The 16,592-nt window shown below is 47.5% G+C and overlaps 8 protein-coding genes across 8 annotated transcripts; 6 read left to right on the top strand and 2 right to left on the bottom strand.

Moving 5' to 3' along the window:
- Window positions 1-735: 735 nt before the first annotated feature.
- B0J16DRAFT_330473 (uncharacterized protein) lies at window positions 736-2,591 on the top strand. The gene is made up of 6 exons (XM_046126468.1): window positions 736-829; window positions 879-949; window positions 999-1,129; window positions 1,180-1,302; window positions 1,352-2,201; window positions 2,251-2,591. The coding sequence occupies exons 1-6, from the start codon at window positions 808-810 to the stop codon at window positions 2,479-2,481; spliced, it is 1,428 nt and encodes a 475-aa protein (XP_045990130.1). The 5' UTR covers window positions 736-807; the 3' UTR covers window positions 2,482-2,591.
- A 143-nt stretch (window positions 2,592-2,734) lies between these two features.
- Window positions 2,735-3,592, bottom strand: B0J16DRAFT_409993 (uncharacterized protein). The gene is made up of 3 exons (XM_046133118.1): window positions 3,279-3,592; window positions 3,124-3,224; window positions 2,735-3,065 (listed from the first exon to the last, which is right to left on the bottom strand). The coding sequence occupies exons 1-3, from the start codon at window positions 3,361-3,363 to the stop codon at window positions 2,919-2,921; spliced, it is 333 nt and encodes a 110-aa protein (XP_045990129.1). The 5' UTR covers window positions 3,364-3,592; the 3' UTR covers window positions 2,735-2,918.
- A 595-nt stretch (window positions 3,593-4,187) lies between these two features.
- Window positions 4,188-6,475, top strand: B0J16DRAFT_39463 (fungal-specific transcription factor domain-containing protein). The gene is made up of 3 exons (XM_046132136.1): window positions 4,188-4,400; window positions 4,448-4,763; window positions 4,829-6,475. Exons 1-3 carry the CDS (start codon window positions 4,261-4,263, stop codon window positions 6,182-6,184), a joined length of 1,812 nt encoding a protein of 603 aa, XP_045990128.1. The 5' UTR covers window positions 4,188-4,260; the 3' UTR covers window positions 6,185-6,475.
- On the top strand, window positions 6,476-7,848 carry B0J16DRAFT_39464 (uncharacterized protein). The gene is made up of 2 exons (XM_046132137.1): window positions 6,476-6,916; window positions 6,964-7,848. Exons 1-2 carry the CDS (start codon window positions 6,766-6,768, stop codon window positions 7,788-7,790), a joined length of 978 nt encoding a protein of 325 aa, XP_045990127.1. The 5' UTR covers window positions 6,476-6,765; the 3' UTR covers window positions 7,791-7,848.
- A 641-nt stretch (window positions 7,849-8,489) lies between these two features.
- B0J16DRAFT_280205 (general substrate transporter) lies at window positions 8,490-10,782 on the top strand. The gene is made up of 8 exons (XM_046123893.1): window positions 8,490-8,793; window positions 8,844-9,001; window positions 9,055-9,159; window positions 9,213-9,761; window positions 9,814-9,900; window positions 9,951-10,173; window positions 10,225-10,326; window positions 10,380-10,782. Exons 1-8 carry the CDS (start codon window positions 8,693-8,695, stop codon window positions 10,642-10,644), a joined length of 1,590 nt encoding a protein of 529 aa, XP_045990126.1. The 5' UTR covers window positions 8,490-8,692; the 3' UTR covers window positions 10,645-10,782.
- A 445-nt stretch (window positions 10,783-11,227) lies between these two features.
- On the top strand, window positions 11,228-11,623 carry B0J16DRAFT_392264 (uncharacterized protein; the record flags this gene model as incomplete). The annotated part of the gene is made up of 1 exon (XM_046131992.1): window positions 11,228-11,623. Exon 1 carries the CDS (start codon window positions 11,252-11,254, stop codon window positions 11,621-11,623), a length of 372 nt encoding a protein of 123 aa, XP_045990125.1. The 5' UTR covers window positions 11,228-11,251.
- A 252-nt stretch (window positions 11,624-11,875) lies between these two features.
- B0J16DRAFT_378931 (general substrate transporter) lies at window positions 11,876-13,580 on the bottom strand (the record flags this gene model as incomplete). Its single annotated transcript, XM_046130958.1, has 4 exons — window positions 11,876-12,226; window positions 12,274-13,023; window positions 13,096-13,406; window positions 13,466-13,580. The coding sequence occupies 4 exons, from the start codon at window positions 13,578-13,580 to the stop codon at window positions 11,876-11,878; spliced, it is 1,527 nt and encodes a 508-aa protein (XP_045990124.1).
- A 1,387-nt stretch (window positions 13,581-14,967) lies between these two features.
- On the top strand, window positions 14,968-16,499 carry B0J16DRAFT_314794 (glycosyl hydrolase; the record flags this gene model as incomplete). The annotated part of the gene is made up of 2 exons (XM_046125214.1): window positions 14,968-16,466; window positions 16,496-16,499. 2 exons carry the CDS (start codon window positions 14,968-14,970, stop codon window positions 16,497-16,499), a joined length of 1,503 nt encoding a protein of 500 aa, XP_045990123.1.
- Between the last annotated feature and the right edge of the window lie 93 nt (window positions 16,500-16,592).

Below are 16,592 nucleotides of genomic sequence, written 5' to 3'. Positions count from 1 at the left end.
AATGGTCCAGTAACACGGATAATATAAATTCACAATAGCTTCGAGTCCAACACGGCATTGAGAAAAGTGTCCCAAAGAGGTCGTGGCGGAATGAAAACAAAGATCCAGGTGAGTATAAAAACAGTTTCTCTGTATATATTAGGAGTTACGAGGAGTTCGAATCCGGATCAGTTGTTCGGACTTGAGTCGAGGCTGTGGTTGGGGTTTAGACTTACCAAACTTGAGATAGGTCTGGGGTAAGTTGCTTGTTAAGAGTAAAGACAAGACTTCAAGCGCAACTTCTCGGGTTGAATATGATTTATTCAAGACATCAATAAAAGTGTATACATTAGGAAGGGCTTGGAATACTTCAATCTGACACAACACAGCAACCTATGGTTGTTTGGTAAGATTGTGAGTACATGGATGTCCCGGTACTACAATAACGTCATACATCAGACATTTGTTTTGAGAATAACCATCAGGGGAAATTTTTCTTCTGGCTCTATCTCAAGACAAGAAGTACAATAGTGAATTTGCGCATTGCTTCTTATTCCCTAAATTGGCAATTGAACATGTTCTCCAAGCATTCAGCTCAAGCCTCTCATAGCATTTCCCGAGCAGCTCGGCATTCCAATTGCGGCTTGACGTCAGATTCCAGATTCCCATCTACAGCCCCACTAAAAATGCCCCGCGTGTGCCCCTCCATGCTGCGGCGGTAGAACGTTGGATGAACCCTTTTAGATCGCGACTTCCTGACGATCGATCATTAGACAGAAAAAAAGTTGACTTCTCTTTTTTTCTAATTCATAGCGGAAGTAATTCAAGATGGAGCACGACACCAAGACCCGTATGTGCTTCTCGACTCTACGATCGAACACGACTGACTCCGCGGACAGCCCAATACCGAACTAGCGACCCTACTTCGTTTGCTAGCGAGTCTGTTAAGAAGCGATGGCCAGTCATTCTGGTGAGATGAAGAATATGCCTCATAGAGACGATTGCTGACTCTGGTATAGACTCAAGGAATTGACGATGTCTACCGTGCCGTTACCAAGACCTCCGACCCCGAGAAGCTAGCAGAGGGCAAGAAGATCATCGAGAAGATGGCTGGTCTCAAGTACGAAGTCGAACACGACCGCAAACTCACGTATGAGGCACCTATATAACACTAGAAGACCTTTCGACTGACTTCTTCAGCCCGATACCTGACGATGGCTTCACTGAAGAGATTGCGACCTACAATAAGGAGATTGAGGCTCTCGGCCCTGATGCTCACTGGTACGATGTGCCATGGCTTTTTGTCGAGTGCTATCTATACAGGTAAGAAGCAGGAGGAAGATAAGGGGACAACGATACTCACAAATCGTAGGCGAATCAGCTCCATCTTCCGCATGAGCGAGCACTGGAAGAACTATGACATTTTCGCTCGACAGAAGATGGACACCTTCCGATCATCGCGACCCGCCGTCCTCGAGCTCGCCAGTAACTATAGACAACTGGTACAGCAGCTTCGCAGCGATAAAGAGTCGACTCACGATACCGAAGCTGAGAAGATGCTTTTCCAAGAGATGTTTGAGATCTGCTTGTGGGGCAATGCGACGGATTTGTCACTACTCACCAACTTGACTTATGAGGATATTCAGAAGCTGCAGGGCGCTGAGGCGCGTAAGGCGGCCGAGAAGAACATCTTGTGCAATGATCTCCCCAAGGCATACGAGATCCTCAAGAAGGCACAGAGTGAGGGCAAGAAGGAGCGCCGTGTCGATATTGTTCTCGACAACGCTGGTTTCGAGCTGTATGTCGATATGATCCTGGCTGGGTACCTTCTCTCGGCTGGTCTCGCTACCCAGGTAGTTTTGCGACCTAAGTCTATCCCCTGGTTCGTCTCCGATGTCGTACCTAGCGATTTCAGCGGCCTCCTGAACGCTGTCGCCAACCCTCGCGCACTGTATGATACACCCTCAGAGGACGAGGAGCTTCAGGGTAAAAAGCCTGAGCCTCTTTCCGAAGAGGGCGAGAAGGACCTTCATTTCCTCTTCCAGGAGTGGGCTACTTTCCATGCTGAAGGACAACTTGCTCTCCGACCCAACCGATACTGGACTTATGGTGGAAGCTTCTGGCGATTGCCCGCCGAGAACCCCGAGTTGCATGAGGATCTCAAGTCTGCGGAGCTTGTGATCTTCAAGGGCGATCTGAACTACCGAAAGCTCACAGCCGATGTAAGCCAACCCCCATGAATATATGAATTACAGTACTAACATTGCCCAGGCTGCTTGGCCCCCTACCACACCTTTCACTGAGGCTCTGGGTCCTCTGGGTCCTTCTTCGGGCGTCAATGTCCTTTCCCTGAGAACTTGCAAGGCCGATGTTGTTGTTGGCCTTCCTGAAGGTAAAGATGAGGAGTTGAGACAACTTGAGGGTGGCGGCGGTGATTCGGGTGCCAGGAAATGGGCCTGGAACGGCAAGTGGGCTGTTGTCAACCTTTCTCAAGGCCATTAAGCAACTTTGTTTAAATGACTTTTTGTTGATATGATTATGATAGATTTGATTAGACTTACAAAATATATGATAGAAAGACTTTTGGAGAACCTTACTATTCCAAAATCTGGGAAAAGATGGATATTAAGGCGTACAAACGCACGTTTCAAAAGGGTGCACAACCTAAAGTCATTACGCAAATCAACTTGTCCCGATACCGAGGTGGCCTTCTCATACAGACCAAGGTTTTATTGAGTACCTAGAGCTTAGAAGGTACAAGTTCAACAGGGAAGAGTGACCCTTAGAGTAACAAATGACACTATTAACTCTCCTTGGTGTTCATGACCAGCAAATAACTTCGGCAACAATCTTAACCACCAGACACTATGCCACTTTGAACCCACGAATAAAGCGCCGCATCATCAAACATAATGTCCCTGGATTCTATCAATCGTATTCTATGTTGATTTACCCACTAGCTCGGCCTGTTTCTTTTTGTTTTCGGCTACTTCAGACTCCTTTCGCTCTCGCTTCGCTTCTATCTGTGCGACGATATCGGCGTGAATGGAGTTTGGCGTCCGGGCACCGCTATTTCGAACACGGTCCTATTTCAGTTGTTAGAAATTTCTTGACGAATAAGAAGTGGTACTGGGGCTCAAGTACTTGTTCAGGTCCAAGACGTCCATCGTGGTAGGGGTGTTCGCACCCCTCGGCGTTGGGCCGCGCGGCGAAACATTCATGTGCCGAGACTAAAGAATGGGCAGCTATTGCGGTAACTTAGTATGAACGCGGAAAAGACGATTCGGAGGAAAACGAACGGTTTGTTGTGCCTTGAAGAGGGCCTTCGCCTTTAGCAGTAGGGGAAACAGCTTCCCACTGGTCGAGAACTTCTTTGGTGGGCATTTTGGAGTCAGTCTCTGAGAAAAGTTTGAAGTATCAGGGTGATCAAGTTCGAATATGTAGTTGAAGGTGTTGGGCTATAGGTGTCTTGGGTAGGTAAGTTGTAAGGGAAGACAGGGGCGGATTTGAAGTAAAGGCGATGTCTAACCTTTGGCTGAACATTTTGACGTCACTTAGATTTGCAAAAGGCTCATAGAGTGCATCAAGTCATGTGGCTTTTCATCCATCGCGGTTGCATTTGTACAACAGAAAGTTGAGGTAAGAGATAATTGTGGAAGCTCATTGGAGCTTTCTAAGTCAGAAACTCTGGTTGGGAACGGCAGTGACGCCAGTCGGGAGACGAAACAGACCGGACAGAATTACGTTCAAATGGCATAGAAGTTTCCGCCTGGTCATTGAAATATCCATAGATCTACAAGAACTGTTAATCTAGTGATGGACTAAAAACTGTTATCTGATGGTATAAGTCGAGTCTGTACCGACAGCTTGGGTCGCGCCAAAGGTGACAGAAAAGCCTAAAGAGCCCACTAAGCATTTGACAAGACAGGACGAAGCAGAGTACTGGAAACCCAGATATGAATATTGCCAAGAAAGTCAAATTCGATTCACACCAAACCAAATCCTTTTATCTTATCCGTATATGCCAGATATGGAGATGTTAATCACCGTCTTAATTAATTGTACCTCTAGTTCGATTAAGAGGTTGGGGTAAATGTGGACTTTGTCACTTGATCGTGGTTCCTGATTTTCGGGAAGGCGCCCCGCAAATGAACTTCTCCCGCATCAGGTGACAGACGGTCTTAGCTTCTTTAACTTGTATTATACAACTTCGGGTTTCTGCAGTCAATATTTCTTAATATTACCAGCGTTGGCTTATGCGGCAAGACTGTCTAATAAGATATGAATAGCGGAAGACCTCTCATTCCACGCCTTTCAAGCGGTGTGACCCCCCAGAGCCAAAACCATAGCACTTCAAGTACACGCCATACAGCTTCGGCAAGGAGGCAGATCCGCTCACGCGATGGATGCTTAACATGCAAGTACGTACAAGAAAACTTATGAAAATTCGTCTCTGATCTTTATACAGGAGGCGGAAAGTCAAATGTGACGAACAAAGACCTCGATGTTCACATTGTGAGAGACTCAATATGGAGTGCAAGTGGCGCCCACAGCAGCGTCCAGGAGTTCAAAGAAGACAAGCCTCCACCACTGAATCACTTTCACAAACTCTGGAGCAAAGTTTATCACCAACGGATACATCACCGGGAACATCCGTGTTCCAATCGGGCCATGCAGTGGACGAAGTATTCGATTATGCAAGTTTCATGTGGGATTATGGGGACTTTTGGCAACAAGCTTCACCTGAAATGCACCAGAATCAGGGGTTTGAGGCACCCATACTGGTAGGCTTAACGATCATGGCGTAAAAGCCCCAAACGTATCACAAGAGTTTACTGACACGAGAAAGACTGCTCAATCGCAGGTTTCATTCCCGGACAGGACGACGTTGGCAACAACATTTCAAGCGCCCTCAACAACCCACAGCAATGATAGTCGGGGGACCGATATCAGGGACGGCAGCGAAAAGCTGATGGATTTCTTTGCCAACTCTGTCAATCCGCCCATTATTGCCGAAGTTGAGACCCAAAAGAAATGGATTTCGATGCGCCAAATCGTCATCGGGATGGCTAACGTCTCCCCTATGGTTCGTCATGCAATTATGGCCTTTTCGAACCTTTTACTTTCTAGAAAAGATGGGAACTGGACTATGAGCGACGAAGACCATTACCAGCATGGTGTTACAGAAATTAGAATCCATGATGGCGTGTCCATGTCCGAACACACTCGCGAACGCGAACATCTTCTTGCCGCCCTATTTTTTCTCAGTTATATCGATATTCTGGAGAGTCGCCTCGATGCTGCCCACTCGAACCTGAAGCGTGCGTACACGCTCTTCCAAGCCAGTAACAAGCACGGCTTGACACAAGTGGAAAAGCAATTGCTCCTATGGATACGATTACTCGATGGTCGGGCAGTATCGGCTGGGGGTGACGGTCTGTTTTTGACCAAAGACGACGAGGTCCTTCTGGTAGAAGCTTCACCCGCAAGTTTCGATGGAGAACCTGACGACTTCTCGAGAAATGATCCCGCGGAAGATATCGAAGACGTACTCTTCCAGGTGTTATATCAACCCGGCGTTGTGTTTTACCAAAAAGTTCAAAGCTTTATGGGCAGGATATCCAAGATTGATCCGTGGCATCGATCGCGGGGTACCGTTGAGGACGAAATCGAGGTGATGAACATCGGTACTGTCATAGCGGCTGATCTACGTACTCTGTATGAACATCGCCCACCGTTGATGGACTATGCCGTCGCAGGCAAGTTGACGCAACCTCATGTCTCGAAGCATCTAGCCTTTGTAATCACACGAGCTTTTCGGACATACCTGTCGAATTATTACGCCAGCAAGGTTCATCTTCATCGTGTAGCTTACAAGAGTCTACCTCTGACAAAAGAGGCATCCGAAGCTCTGGACCAGATCCGGAAGCTCGCTCGGCAAATTGTGGCAGCCTTGGATGTCGACGATACACTCCCAATCAATATGCTATGGCCGCTTTTGATGCTAGGCGTGGAAGAGCAAGACGCTAGCGAAAAGGCTTGGATTAGAACGCAGATTCTCAGAATGGAGAAAGTTGCTGGCAACGCACGTATCACAGCGCAAGTGCTGGAAGAGGTACAGGCTCGGCAAGATGCGGCCAAGGCACGTATGGACATCCGGTCTGTAATGCATGAGGTCTTCAATTCGAGCTTTGCCATCGTCTGAGGTCAGGTTGAGGCCGGCTTCCAACGGCTAGCTTCATCATGGTAGTTCGTGGGCATGATTTCCGCGAAATTGGGGACTGTTCGTCAGGCTCCTAACTCAATACTAATTGTCTTGGCTCTTGACAGGCGAACTAGTGACTTGGCTGAAGCCTCGGACCATTAATGAATGTCACACGAGTGGTCGCTGGTATCCTTGACTCTCTGCTTTAACGGTCGGATCGAGGCCCCACCCACACTTGTCGAGCCGATCGGATGTGGTGATCTCCAACTCCCCCGCACGAAGCTAAAGTGGGCGAAAGCTGGGGATGACCTCTAATGCATTTACACGACAAAATGTCGAAGCGACCAACGAATCGCAGCACCCAGAACGTGTCATGAAGCCACTGAACCGACGAAGCCGATGGAGGTGCAGCGGAGGCTACCCCCACTAGGTCAGCGTCATGCTTGGAACAAAACCCTCGAGCTAGCTCCTCACTGACCTTGCGACAATCCTCAATCTTTACTCCAACTCTGTCTCCTTTAGCACCAATACTCTCGTCATCTTAACGCCCAGAACGAAATATCACATCTTATCTATTCAATATGGGTTCAATCTCAACACAAGGAAAGGTCTTCCCACCTGGCATCCATGTCCCCTCTTTGACTTGGTTTCAAAATGATGCCAGCCAAGAGATCGACTGGGACCAGCAGAGTCGCCATATCGAGTTCCTGATCAAATCTGGTCTTGACGGCGGTATGTATATTAATAGGGCCTCTCTAAGCCGAACTAACAATTTATAGTCGTAATTGCGGGAACAAATGGCGAGGCAGTTACGCTATCAGCAGACGAGAAGTCACGACTAGTTCGAACAACACGAGAGATCGCAAGATCTTGCGGTCGCCCCGATATCACAATTACAATGGGAACCTCCTCACAAACAACAAGAGACGCTATCAACGAGACAAAGCTGGCAAAGGAAGCCGGTGCTGACTTTGTGCTTGTCTTGACACCCAGCTACTTCCACTTCGCTATGACACAAGATGCCATTGTCGCATTCTTCGAAGAACTCGCCGATAACAGTCCTGTTCCTGTTGTCATCTATAACTTCCCCGGTGTTGTTGCTGGTCTCGATGTTAACTCTGAGATGCTCGAGCGCCTTGCTAAGCACCCCAACATTGTTGGCGTAAAGCTCACATGCGGTGGTATCGCAAAGGTCGCCCGCGTGGCAGCTCAGTTCAAGCCCGAGGAGTTCACTGCCCTCGCTGGTCAGAGTGACTGGCTTGTGCCTGCCCTATCTGTTGGCGCCACAGGTGCTGTCACTGGTGTTGCGAACTTGTATCCCAAGACTTGCCTACGCATCTTTGACTTGTACATGGCGGGCAAGACAAAGGAAGCTGAGGCCGCACAGCTTGAGTTAGCTAAGATGGAATGGGGATTTGCTAAGGGCGGTATCAATGGTACCAAGTGGGTTGTGGCCAAGCTTCTGGGATACCCCGACGGTAGCTGTCATTGCAGAAAGCCTTACCCTCAATATGTCGACGAGAGCAAGCAAGAGTGGATTCACAAGGTGGTTGAGCCTCTTTCAAATGTCGAGAAGAGTCTCGGCAAGAGGGGTTCCGATATTTAGTGTGACCGATTGAAAGATATTGAAAGACATTACATAAAATTTCATGTTTAATTCTCACCATTCTTGTTCCCTGCCTGTTGCTATTTTGACAAATCACCGAAAACAATCTAACTATCTTGATCTCATAGCATGAGACACTAAGACTCTACAGAAGATGCATTGCAACATCGTAACGAATTCAATCGGAGGGCTATTCAGAATAGCCACCAAGTCTGGTCGGTCAAGTCTCCCTACAAAGGAAATAACTCCGCCTGACCATGATGCAACGTCAAATATTTTGAGCCATCTGGTATGGGACCAATTGTTGGAAGTTCATATGCATCGATACAGTCAGTGTGTTCCGATCTTGGCTTTTCGCTCTAATTCCGCATGCTATAGTCTTGAATTGAGACTCAGGCCATCATAAGCGAAGAAAATAAGTAGGTCATAAGATTCAATATCATGGTTCTCTTCTGAGGAAGAAGATCTAGTTCCGCTACAAGTTACCGTTAGCCCATCCATGATATTTCCCCGCATCGGCAAACTATATTGTCCAATCGCCTCTTGCCCTCGCATCGGCTCGCCTGTCGGATCACTTCTCCAAGAAAAGCACCTCCCATGAACCCTGCATCTTGTATGCACAACAGCCATGACTCGTGAGTAAGAGAAGGAAAAAACATGTTTGTGATGACTCTCTTTCTCCACACAATCCCCAGGTTTCCGCTTCCCCACGCCCCCGGATTTGTCAATTGGAGAGATTATGCTTTAAATACCGGTTCTTATCCTGGATGATCCTTTTGAAAAGGCATTGACATATCCGGCAGACTGGTTCCACAGGGTTTCTTCTTATCTTTTAATGTCGACTTGAGCAATTTGCTTAACTTCAAGTGAAATCTTTACTTGCTTGTACAGACAAAATCATCATGGGTGGTTTTCGCGCTGTTGAAGATCGGCCTACGCCAAAGGAGGTTTACAATTGGCGTCTTTACACCGAGGCAGCAGTCATTGCTACGGGATCTTTGCTGTAAGCTCACCGTTAGAAACTCTAAGTTGAAGTCACTAACAAGATTGTAGATTTGGTTATGATTCCGCCTTTGTCGGCACTACGATTGCTCGTGAGAGCTTCAAGCGTGATTTTAACATTCAGCCTAGCGACCAGGCTGATATCTCATCAAACATCACTGCGACATTCCAGGCTGGTGCCTTTTTCGGTGCTATTATATGCTATCTGAGTATGTTTATACCAAGTGACATTTGTAGGTGAAATCGCTAATGGCTCGGATAGTTACTGAGAAGATTGGTCGAAAATGGGCTCTCCAGGCTAATGTTGTCATCTTCCTTGTCGGTGCCATCCTTATGACAGCCGCTACTCACCAATTATCCTATATCTGTAAGTCGCTCTTCCAAAAACGGTCTACACACAGTCGTATCTGACAACTTCAGACGCTGGTCGTGCTCTCACGGGAATCGCGTGCGGAGCCATCACAGCTACAGTGCCCAGTTACATCGCCGAGCTTTCCATCGTTTCCATTCGTGGCATCCTCACAGGTCTTTTCGAAGTCACATACCAGACTGGATCCTTGATCGGCTTTTGGATCAACTATGGCATCAACCAGAACATGAACCCAAACTCTACTGCGGCATGGCGTGTTCCCATGGCCGTCCAAATCGCCCCTGCCGGTGTACTTTTCATCGGTGGCTTCTTCTTGCACGAGAGTCCTCTTTGGTTGATGCGCAAGAATCGCGAGGAAGAGGCTACCCAGGCCCTTGAGAGTCTTCGCCAGATTCCTCGGGACCATCAGTATCTCCAGGAGGATCTGGATATGATTCGCAAGCGTCTCGCGGATGAGGCCCGGGTTTCTAGCCGATTCGGAACTGGACCTTGGGCTCTTTTCCGAGGTGCGATTTCTGAACTGACCAAGAAGGGAATGCGAAACCGTGTCCTGCTTGTTTTCTGCTCTTTCGCTCTGCAGAATATGTCCGGTGCTGCTGGTAAGTTCAAGATATTCTTGTCGTGGGTGTGACAATGCTAATCAACTTCTAGCCATTAACTACTACTCACCCACTCTTTTCGGCTCTCTGGGTATCCAAGATGTTGCTCTGTACACTGGAATTTACGGTCTCGTTAAGGGTATGTTCAAGTAATCTTTGTTCACTGTGTCTCTGCTAACTGTCTGGTAGCCGTTGCGTCCATCATCTTTTACGGCGCCCTTATCGACATGTGGGGACGAAGAAACCCCACGATCATCTCTTCTGCCATGTGCTCTGTTTGCCTTTGGATCGTCGGCGCTTATGTCAAGATTGGACATCCCGCTACTATCATTGCTGAGGGCAAGGAGCTTTCCCCGTCGACTGCTGCTGGTGGCAAGGCTGCCACTGCCATGATTATGATCTACTCTGTCTTGTAAGTTTTCGTCTAAGATGAAAAGAAGAACAATATGCTAATTTGTTATAGCTGGTCTTTCGGTCTCAACGGTATCCCTTGGATTGTCTCCGCAGAGATCTTCCCCGGTGCTCTCCGTACCCTGACTGGTACATACGCAGCCTGTGTTCAATGGTAAGGCTTCCCAATCACTCCTTTCTCTATAAACAATGACTAACTCTCTCCAGGCTTACTCAATTCGCCATTACAAAGGCTCTTCCGTACATCTTCAAATCATTCGGCTACGGAACATGGTTCTTCTTCGCATGCTGGATGATCACTGCTACCGTGTGGGCCTTCTTCTTCCTCCCTGAGACCAAGGGTAAGACCCTCGAAGAGATGGATATCATGTTTGGTTACATGCACGACCGAGCACCCGCTGAGAGCGATGATATGGGTGGTAAGCTTGGTCCACGTGCATCAGTGACTGAGCATAAGGAGGACAATGTTTGAAGATATTTATGTATAGTTCCAAGGGTAGAGGTGCCCTTCGCAATGTGGCCAAATAGGCCGGACAACAAGTAAACCATGCCTTGAAGTCGGCACAGTAATCAATGAAGTACTAAAGTCAATAATAACTACCAATTCCACAAAAGGCATCACCGTCAATCCCATACGACGAATCAATGACATAATCATACACGTTTCTGCTAAAAGTTTCTTTGTTATTGGCGGCGCTGCCGTGTCTATTTCGGGCATCTTCAATGTGCATACATACGGTGTAATACCCCTGCCAAGAGAACAAAGAACAAAGAAAGAGATGTCGTTCTGAAACGTAGACCAGAATATGTATGAGGTTATTTCATTTTGGATGTTCGTTTCATGTTTTAGTGTGTCCTTCGTCTATTAAAAGAATTTGTGGCGTGTGCAGGATTGAGGTTGGCGATGGAAATAGATGTTCGTGTAAGTGAGGTTTATATAAGAGAGCAGAACAACGATCTCGTACGATTCAAACTACTATGACCATACACAAGCTCTTTAAGATACAATTAATACATAATATCTTTTAATTCTTCTTGAACTCCAATACAGCCGAGTTGCTTTACAAGCGTCAGTCATCATGCAGACTATCAACCCAGCATTTCTGATGCAAGGGGCATCCAAGGCTCCTCCAGCCTCCAACAGACCCTCGAACCCAGCGATTGCAAGTCAGTTCGCCAGTACAGCTCAGCAACCCCCATCTTCGCTCTCCCCATATCGCCATATGAGAGGGCAAGAGGTTTGGATGGGAAGTGTCGGCTTCACAACTCGTTTTACACAAAATACTATGGGCTACGGACGAGTAACTTCAGAGACACCATCTAGAACTCACGAGCCTGAGCCTCTTCAGCCTTTATTCGGCAGACAGATGCCTGTATCGCCACTACCAGAACCTGCGAGGGACATTCCTCAGGTGCTACCCAGGAATAGGATGGGAGGTGACATAGCATGAGTACTTGGACAACAACAGTCAAGTCAACCCCAGACAAGGACGATTCAACATGTTCATCTACCGAGAATTAATACATGCACCGGCGAGCAAATATGGGCAAATCGAGGGTTTTCTATCAACACCGGGTATAGGCAAGCTGGAACGAGTCGGTAAAGAAGCTCAAGACGGGCATATCAGTATTAGATTAGAATTGGAGCTCAGCATAATAGACTTGGGGTATATATCTCATAAGTACATAGTTCACAACTCGTCTTAGCGGTTCTCAGCCTTTTCATGTCCCTGTACCTGAACAACACTTACACCCGAGTGACTTTGTGCTTCAACAAACGGTTGCTTCTTCCAGTGTCGAGCAGGAATACCATCTCGAAAGAAGCCATTTATCTCCTCAATACTGCGACCTGTGACTTCACCAACGCAAAAGTACACATACGACAATGTTACAAAGCATAGTCCCGTGTATACAAAACCTGTCTTGGGGCCAAGATCCGCCGAGTAGTACAGATAGGGCAGAGTAAAGACTGTAACCCAGACTGTGACCCAAAATGAAGCGACAGCAACTGCGTAGATCTTGTTGCGGTTTCTTCCAACTGCCATTTCAGAAGCCTGGCATTCTGTTAGAAGGTACCATATTCCAAAGAAGGAAGACTTACAATGGTCCAGCCAAGAGGTCCCCAAGCAAAGTTAAAGGCCACAATCTCAATAATAACAAAACTTATAATCACCTTTCCAATAGTCTCACTCGGCTGTCCTCCAGGGATACCCAAACATCCGACTACAAAAATAGACACAGTCATGATACCCGTAGTCACCATTAAAAGCGGCCGCCGAGGGAGCTTGTTAGCCAGTAGCACAGCCGCAAGAACAACAAAAACTTGAATGACAAAGACAATGAGAGTCATTAGAAAGGGGTCTCGGAGACCAATTGCCTTAGAGAAGACGGTGCCGAAATAGTAGAACCATTGAATGCCGTTGATTTGCTGGGCGATCAGAGCGCCGGCGCTGTAGATCACTTTGCGACGCTCCACGGGGTCGGTAATTAGTTGCATCCATGTGCTCTCTGCCTCTTCGGAGGAATCTTGCGCTAGATCAATTTCGATGTTTTGTATCACGGCTTGGCAGTCGTAATGCTTGTCTTCGTGGTGGAGTAAACTCAGGGACCGCATCGCTTTATCATGATGTCCACGGCGCAACAACCAACGCGGTGATTCTGGTAACCATGTGATACCGAGTAACAGTATCAGTGGAAATATCAACTGGAATCCAATTGGAAATCGATACGCAAAAGTCGTGTTGTTGTGGACGACACCTCGGTTTATAGCAGCTGCGATGATCTGCGATATAGACAGAACAAGCTGCCAGCACATAAGAAGAGGACTTCTCAACCCTTCAGGTGCAATCTCCTACAAAGAATCATCACTAATAAGCAAACAAACATTTTCACACATGTCAGCATATAAAAGAGGCAGACATACTCCCATGTACAAAGGCGATGTAACAGAAAAGTTACCCACGCCAAAGCCCGCAATCGCTCTCCCAGCTGTGATAAGAGCACGGCTCGAAGTGGTGCAGAGCTGCATCACAACACCAACGATAACAGCAATAGTGCCACTGAGTATAGCGCCTTTTCGGCCGAACTGGTCATTGATAGGAGCTGCCAAGAGGGACCCTATCAACTCGCCCACGTTGATCATGCTTGTCATGACGGCCAAGTTGGAGGGTGTAATCTCGTATCCTTCGCCATTGGAACCAGACACTGGCGTTCCAAAGTCGCGTACAAAGACATCTTTAATGAGTGTCAGTCAACTAGATCAAGACTGGGATAGAGCAGAGCATCAAACATACCGAGAGTAGAAACACCGGTAAAGTAAACACCCTCGTACCCATACAGACAGGCTCCCAGTGCCGCAAAGCTACAGCAGAGCCAGACGTAGGGATGTTTAATTCCGGCAAGCATCATTCTGACTCTGACTCTGAATCCGGAGGTAAGCTCAGGCACTCTGATTCAGTTGCCTATTATTCGTATTTTTTAATTCTTTCTCCGCGGGAAATAGAATAGAAGGCCGCGCGTTATAGTACAGGGCTGAAGGGGAGGGTTCCTCCTCGTTCTTGGTTTCACGGCAAAAGCTTTCTGGGTTTAGCATAAGGTTAGTACAGTCGAGTAGGCTGGGACCCTTGACCTGGGGGAGGAGATTGCGAAGGCGGTTCCGATGCAGTAGACTGATTAGTGAGTGGATCAAGGCGGATAACAGTTATCCATGAATTGGATACCTAGGATAGTATAGGGCAGGTCAGGTAGAAGAAGAAAAGAAAGAAGAGAGACAGTGACGATTGAGAGGAGGAGAAAAGCCCCGGAAAGAATACAACGTCACATACGCACGTTTACTGTACAGTCAGTTGGTTACTGTATGTTATGTACGTGCGTAACGACTTGCATGTAATAGATCACAATGACTGAATAATTGGAAAGTCACGAGTTGTGTGTTTCTTTTTCATGATGACCCAACAGAAGTTCATCTCTCTGTGTGTGAGTGTGCGCCCTACTTTGTCAATCATTCATTCTAGAACTTGTTCTCTTATCAGCCTCATTCATAGTATTACTGAAGTCAAAAAGGAATGTGTTGACTATGTAGGATCAGGCTAGAAAAAGACGGGACTTGGGCATTCATCTCTCACATTGGAAACCTAAACTAAACCCACGCAAGTTAGGATCTTCAAAATAGAGTTTGACTCGAGTCTTCAGGCTTAACTAGAAGAGGAAGCGCCGCGCCATGGTCGTGCCGGGGCTTTTCTCAAAAGGGACCGTTTAGGACCCTGTTGCCGACGCGACCCAGCCATAGTAGCAGTTGTACTGTAGTATTATTCCATACCTGCTTCTCTTCTTTTTCCCCATTCTCAATCAACACTGTTTCTTTTTTCATCTTCTTCAACCCTTGCTACATTAGGTCATGATCTTCTCATTATGATCCAGATGATCAAGACAGAGAGAGTCAGTCATGTTGCAAGAGTCAACCCTCCAACGCCTGGACCATCTTCATGAATCGAGCGACTCCATCCATAACTCACTCATTCTAAAGCTTCGACCATATACATAAGAGACATTGCCAAGGTTTCTTCAAAAATGGATATAATTAGACTACGTTGCTGTACTCTGCACTGCTCTACTATACTATACTACTCTTCTTATCTTATACTAACAAGCAGTGCTGGACCTTGATATAATCAGACCATTCCTCACTCACTTACTCACTCATTTACTCACTGTCCATGTTCAACTTGTTATTCATTACTTACTTCTTTTAATTACTTACGGTACAACACAACACATTACATACAAGGCTATAACTATGCGATCCATCCTCCCAGTCCCAACTCCACCACCCGAATTATGTCCCTACTCCCGCGCTTCAGTCAATCAAGCATCAGCCGATGTCATTCCCCTGCTCGTTGACGATACATACCACGTCTTCCACCTCAGCACACCACCTTCAACAAAGCACCACCCACAACGCTTGAGGACAACATGGTCGCGCCTGCGATCAACAAATCTCCTCGAATGGGAAAGAGATCCGCAACCCGTGGTATCGCCAGGACAGTCAAGTACCGACCCTGATGCCGACGGCGCCTGGACAGGATGCGCTGTGCTCGATCTGGATCAGAACATGAATATCTTTTATACTGGTTACAACCTATCGCAAAATGGCCGTCAGACAATTCTTCGCACCAAAGCTTCAGATCGTCACGGTACGAGATTCGACCCGACATCAACACCCATTACTATTGTCGGAGATGGTTTGAACAAATATGAGGATATCGACTTTCGCGATCCTTTTGTCTTTTACAACCGTGCCGAAGGTCGATATTGGATGCTTGTCGCTACTCGCTTGGCCAATGGCCCGTATTGGAGCCGTGGATGCATCGCCTTATTGACTTCCTCGGATCTTGAAGATTGGACAGTAGCCCCTGAGCCTTTATACGCACCCAACGACGTCTTCTGTCCCGAATGCCCAGAGCTGTTCACACTGCCCAACGGAAAGTGGTATTTGGTATACTCACGTTTCCACGCACCAAATGCAGGAACAGTGTATCGCATGGCCGACACACCATACGGACCTTTCCGCGTCCCACGAGATGGATCTCATGGACGCCTAGACGGTCGCCGATGGTATGCAGCCAAGTCATGTCCGAAAGCTGGAAATCCCGGCAAGAGGATCTGCTTCGGCTGGATTGGAGACTATGCGGCCGACGAGAAGAAGTGGCTTTGGGGAGGTGATCTTGGCATCACCAGAGTCATGTGGGCAGACACAAACGCTTGTCTGCGCATCGACGCTTCTCAAGAGTTTCGAAGTTATATCTGGCAAACTTCCAGGCCTGTTTCGCCTGGAGACGCTGCCCCCAGCTTGTACCTTTGTTCTCTCGGAACGACGGCGACGCATTTCCCTGAGCTAGGATCCGCAGAGTGGAAGCGGCATCTCATGGTGGACTTCAAGGTCGCAGCATGCGATGCTCACACTTTTGGAGTGATGTTGCATGTCGATAAGTCTGGAAAAGGCCATCGTCTGCAGTTTATTCCTCAGGGCAATGGCCTTTTCACTGTCATACTCATGACCGATTTCCCTCCCCTCGACGATTTCTGGGCAGACCAGTATAAAATGTATATCCCACGACCTGTCGATGGACCTGAGCTGGTGCGACATGATAATGTCAGTCTTGTCGATGGTGTCTTCCTCTTCCTGAGAGGTCAAATCGTGGAAGTCTTCTGCGGAGGCCGAGCACTGAGCTTTCGACTACCTGAACCGCCCAACTGGGCAGACAGCGAGCGCGATGGCGTCCGCAGGCTAGGGTGGTACGTGGAAGATGGCATGGTTGATTTAGTTGACATTAATATGCGTCATTCGATGAGCAAGGAAGATGGCTTAGCCGAGTTGGACAATCTCGAAGACGCCGAGTAGTTCATCTATTAACCTTCCAT

The sequence above is a fragment of the Fusarium flagelliforme genome, assembly GCF_020744385.1.
Source record: "Fusarium flagelliforme strain FIESC 12 MPI-CAGE-AA-0113 chromosome Unknown B0J16scaffold_1, whole genome shotgun sequence".
NCBI classification, from domain to species: domain Eukaryota; kingdom Fungi; phylum Ascomycota; class Sordariomycetes; order Hypocreales; family Nectriaceae; genus Fusarium; species Fusarium flagelliforme.
Note: the sequence above shows the minus strand (reverse complement) of the source record. Positions and strands in the feature narration are given on the sequence as shown.